This window comes from Trichosurus vulpecula, chromosome 3, assembly GCF_011100635.1.
Source record: "Trichosurus vulpecula isolate mTriVul1 chromosome 3, mTriVul1.pri, whole genome shotgun sequence".
Taxonomy (NCBI): Eukaryota; Metazoa; Chordata; class Mammalia; order Diprotodontia; family Phalangeridae; genus Trichosurus; species Trichosurus vulpecula.
In genome coordinates this window covers 380964918-380969909 of record NC_050575.1, presented here as the reverse complement: position 1 = coordinate 380969909, position 4992 = coordinate 380964918, and the positions used below count along the sequence as shown (strand labels likewise).

General features: G+C 48.0%; 1 protein-coding gene across 1 annotated transcript; it reads left to right on the top strand.

The window, feature by feature from the left end:
* Nucleotides 1-1984: 1984 nt before the first annotated feature.
* Nucleotides 1985-3513, top strand: LOC118843913 (leukotriene B4 receptor 1-like). The gene has a single exon (XM_036751700.1). It carries the CDS (start codon nucleotides 2043-2045, stop codon nucleotides 3054-3056), a length of 1014 nt encoding a protein of 337 aa, XP_036607595.1. The 5' UTR covers nucleotides 1985-2042; the 3' UTR covers nucleotides 3057-3513.
* The last annotated feature ends 1479 nt before the right edge of the window (nucleotides 3514-4992 follow it).

Sequence of the window (4992 nt, the reverse complement as noted above, 5' to 3'; positions counted from 1 at the left end):
AGGGAAAGATAAGAAGGAGAGAAAATAGAGATTTTTTTGTTAATTGAAAAAAAATCACATTTAAAAAGTCACTTAATATTTCTCTGGGCTCAGTAAAGACTTTGCATAGAATGAGTGGAGCTATAGAGGAAGCTGAGGATTCTAAGAATCTGAAGTAAGGAGTGAGTAGATTACAGTCAATTGAGCAAACTCATTGCAACAGAAAATGGAATGCCAAACTCAGGGAACACTCAGCAATTCAGTTCCTCTGACATGCAAAGTAGGTTCTGGAAAAGAACGTGAGATAAATCTACAAAGAGATATTGGAGCCAGATTGTTAAGGACTCAAATTTAGCCTAGGGAGTCTGTTCTTTATCCTAGAAGCAATATGGAGCTGATGAAAAATTTGAACAGGAAGTGACATGGTCAGATTCCAAGAATATGCCAATTTTTTTGGCTTATATATTGAGTTTTTAATAACTAAAATCTATGTCTTTTTCACATGTAGTCATGTCTCCCACATCATCATCATCATCATCACAATAAAGATAAAACCAATATTTTTAATAAATGTAATACCTAGCATTTGTATAGCACTCTAAGGTGTACAAAGCACTTCAGACCTGTTCTCTCTGGTCCTCACCACCCTAGGAGGGAGGGGCTATTGCTATTCCCACTTGACAATTTTTAATCCCACATCCTATGGTCATCTTGGTAATTTTTAAAATTCAAGTTCAAGATTTTGCAGTGAACTTTATTAAAAATCTTCTTGGCTTCAGGCCACTATCCCAGTCTGTCCATTACATTTTGGATCTGCCTGGTACAGTGGAAAGAACTCTGAACTTGAAGGAAGAGACAAGGGAGAGAACCCCAGAAACTTACTCTGTGGGTCTGTTTCCTCCTTTGTAACAATGAAGGAATGGGACCAAATGAATTCTAAGATCCCTTTCAGCTCCAACATTCTAGGATTCTGTAATTCTGCCATTCAGTTTACTTACTATCCCTCCCAAATTCTTACCATCTGGTCTAGGCAGTCCTCCAAGTCACTGAAGAAACGGCAGGTGCAGAGATCATAGGCTACGTAGGGTCTAGGCTTCTCTGCTCTTGTCTGTCTCAGAGCTGTTCAGCCCAATCCCTTGGTCTCCCTCTCCACCTGTAAATCTCAAGAGTGTCAGGTGAGGGAATCAGGCTACTCTTCTCTTCCTTTAGGTCGGGGATAGGACTGCAGGGTTCACTTTCCCCAGCTTCCCCCTCCCTCTCCCCTAAGCCTCCCCAAACCTTTTAATAACTAGTGTTTTTGCTGAGGTTTGGCCTCTTCCTTCCTGAGGTCCAAGATTAGTGATAGTGACCTAGAGTCAGCCAGAACCGCTGCAGACAGACCCATCTCCAGGAAAGAGGACTGACTAGGAGGCCGGCAGGAAAAGGCAAGTTTCTTACAATGAAAGCTGCCAGACGCACCCACACCTTACTCCAAGTACACAGGTATTGCATACACACAAACACACAAACTTTCTCTCTCTCTCTCTCTCTCTCTCTCTCTCTCTCTCTCTCTCTCTCTCTCTCTCTCTCTCTCTCTCTCTCTCCCTCCCCCTCCGTCCCTCCCTCCCTCTCTCTCTACCCCAAACGTCCACGACCCTAGTAGGGTAGCATTGGATAACAAAGGATAACATTGATTGAAGGCAATGACCAAGCTGTCCCCAGCCTCCCTCCTCGCCCTGCCTGCATTGCCCTTCTAGTAGTTCCGTTTCTTAGAACTTAGAAACCTCCTTTTCTTGGAGCTGCCTTCTTGTTGCTCCAGCACTTTACACAAGTCGAGGGCCGGAGTGGGCGTACCGGGAAAGGCCCCCTCAGCCTTTTCTGGAGCTGCAGGGAGAGGGCGGGGCTTTCTGGACGAAAGTAAAAGATAAGTCCACACTTCCCCAGTTTCTCAAGCTCTCAGGGTCGCCGGTAGGAGCGGGGCAAGAGGGGTGTCTAGGCTCTCAGCCCGTCTGGTCTACTGGTCAGACTTCCAGGACTGCAAAGGCTTCCAGGTGGAAGGGCTACTGGGGGAGCGTTCCCCGACCATGGGTTCTGACCGGTATAGCGGGGAGCCCGACTCCCCCATAGCCTTGAGTGTAGCCCGCCAAGTGGCCTGTGCCCTCCTGGGCTTGGCCTTCACCTTGGGCGTCCCGGGCAACCTGGCCGTGGTGTGGACAGTGTGTCGAAGGATGACAGCTCCCCCGCCGACCGTGCTGCTGATTGTCAACCTGGCGGTCGCCGATTTGCTGGCGCTCCTGACCGTGCCCTTCTGGATCTACGCGCTGGCCAGCGTTTGGAGCCTGGGGCCCTTCGTGTGCCGGACTCTGGTGTGGCTGGTGAACGGCTCCATGTTCTCCAGCGTCCTGATCGTCACGCTGCTGAGCGCAGAGCGCCTGGTGGCCTTGGCCCGTCCCTTCCACCTGCAGCGCTGGTGGCACCTGGCGGGAGCGCGCAGGGTGCTGGTGCTCCTGTGGGTCTCCGCTTTAGCCCTGGCCGCGCCCGCCACGCTCACCGCGGACCCCAGCCATTGCCTGCAGCGACAATTCTCGTCCAGCCAGCAGCTGGTGACGCTCCTCCTACTGGAGACCTTGGCTGGCTTCGTGGGGCCCTTCACCATCATTGCGGTCTGCTCAGCTTGCGTCCGCAGACATCTGCGTAGGTTACATCACCCGGGCAGACGCCGGGCTAGCCGGATCGTGACCGCGGTGGTGGTTGCTTTCGCCGTATGCTGGCTGCCCTACCACGTATCCAACGGGGCAGCGGTGGCCGCCGAGCTGCTGGAAGCCTCGTCTGCAGAGCTGTGCGAACGGCTGGACTATGCGGCCGATGTGGGTCACAACATCTCGGCCCCCCTGGTCTTCTTGGGCAGCTGCATCAACCCTCTGCTGTACGCTTTCGCCGCCCGTCGAATCGCCCGGGCGGGCGGCTTGGCTGGCCTTTTCGCCCGAATGGTCCCCAATTTCTACAGCGATGGAGCCCATCAGGAGGCCAACCGGAGTTTCGGGGAAAGCGCCAATGGCCAAGCTTTGCATCTGAACAGTCCTAACTCTGCATTCTAAGTGAGGCCCATCTCTCTCCTCTGCCATCTCTCTGCCTCTGTTGCCTAGAGGTTGGGTTTAGCGCTAGGCTTTGGATAGTAAATACCTCACATTTCCATAGAGATTAACGGTTTAGGTGGGAGGGGCTACTGCAGATATGATTATCCCCATTTTACAGAGCAGAAAACCGAGGCCGAGAGATTTAAGAGACTTGACTAAAGTTTCAAGGCCAATAGGTGCCAAAGCTGGGATTTGAACTCAGTCTCTTGACTTCATATCTAGGCTTTTCCCCACTATCTTACCCTACAGAAATCCATGGAAAGGGAGAACTGTGGAGACAGGGAAGAGGGAGATCATTACCTAGGCCACCTTTGGGAGAATTCGGTAAGATGGGTAGGGTTAGTGACCCGGGAAGACTACTGCCCTCTCTCAAGAGTAAAATTCAACATACAGTTTTTATTTCTTATTTTATTTTCCCCCTATTACATGTAAAAACAATTTTAACATTTTAAAAAATTTTGAGTACCAAATTCTCTCCCTGTGTCCTCTCCCCCTCCCCCATTGAGAAGGCTAGCAATTTGATATAGGTTATGTGCAGTCGTCAACATACATTTATTATGATCCTAAAGTTGCTAGGTATTGGAAAATCGAAAGATTAAAAATAACATCAGTACCTACCTTTAAAGGGTTTATATTCTGATGTGGGGGAGGGGAATACCACAGGTAAACAAATAAGTTTAATAGAAAATAAGTATAATAGTAAAGGAGGCAAAGGAGAAATCCAGACCAAGTGCTCTAGGATTCCCATCAATATAATGACCAACCACAATTCCAGAAGACCAATGAAAAAGCAGGATACCCATCTCTTGGCACAGAAGTGTTGAACTCTAAGTGCAGAATGAAACATAGATTCTTGGACACAGCCAATGTGGGAATTTATTTTGCTTAACTATGTGTTTTTTAAATATATTTTTACTTTGTTAAATATTTCCCAATTAAATTTTTAAAATTTTAACATTCATTTTTTAAAAATTTGAGTCCATATTCTCCCTCCCTCCCTCCCCCCCTCCCCCACCCCTTGAAAATGCAAGCATTATATATATGTATTTTTGTTATAAAGTTTTTGTTTTTCTTTTCAATCTGGGAGGAGAGTCTATGGTCCCCCCTCCCCACCCACCTCCCAAAAGAAGGAGAGAACAGAAGGAAGGCCAGAAGGAATCACATGTTTGCCAGTTACACATTGAAGTTCAAAGGAAAAGGAAACTGCACATCATGTAGATTCTGTTTCGTGTACAATCCCCTCCTGTTCTACCAGGTATTAGAAATGTTGATGTCTTTGGTGTTTGTTAGGTTCAGACTGAAAGACAATAAAATTGGGGGGGTGCACTTGGAAAATTTGGGGTGGGAAAGGCTGGGAAGGGGAGGGAGTGTTAGGAAAGCCTCATCAGAAAAGCTGAACTCAATTTTGCAAGAAGAGATGGATTTTGAAAGGCGACCATGAAGAGAAAGTGCATTCCAGGAATGGGGAATGCTAAATGCTAAACTGAGGCAATCTGTCTGGGAGCTTGAGGGGCAGTCTGGTACAGACTGGAATCACATTCTTTTTCATTTTCATCTGGACCCCAGGGCTAGCCCTCCAACTTCATCTCCAGAGACCTCAAGTTCGAAGCCAGAAACCTCAGAGCTTTGTTGCTACTTGGTCGTTTCATCTGTGTCTGACTCTTTATGGCCCCATTTGGGGTTTTCTTGGCAAAGATATTGGAGTTGTTTGCCATTTCCTTCTCAGCTCTTTTTACAGATAAGGAAACTGAGGCAAACAGGGTTTGCCCAGGGTCACACAACTAGGAAGTATCTGAGACCAGATTTGAACTCAGGTCTTCCTGACTTCAGGCCCAGCAGCAGAGCAGCCAGTTTAACAACTGTTGTCTGTGGAAAGGGGTGTCTGTGAGGTGGATGG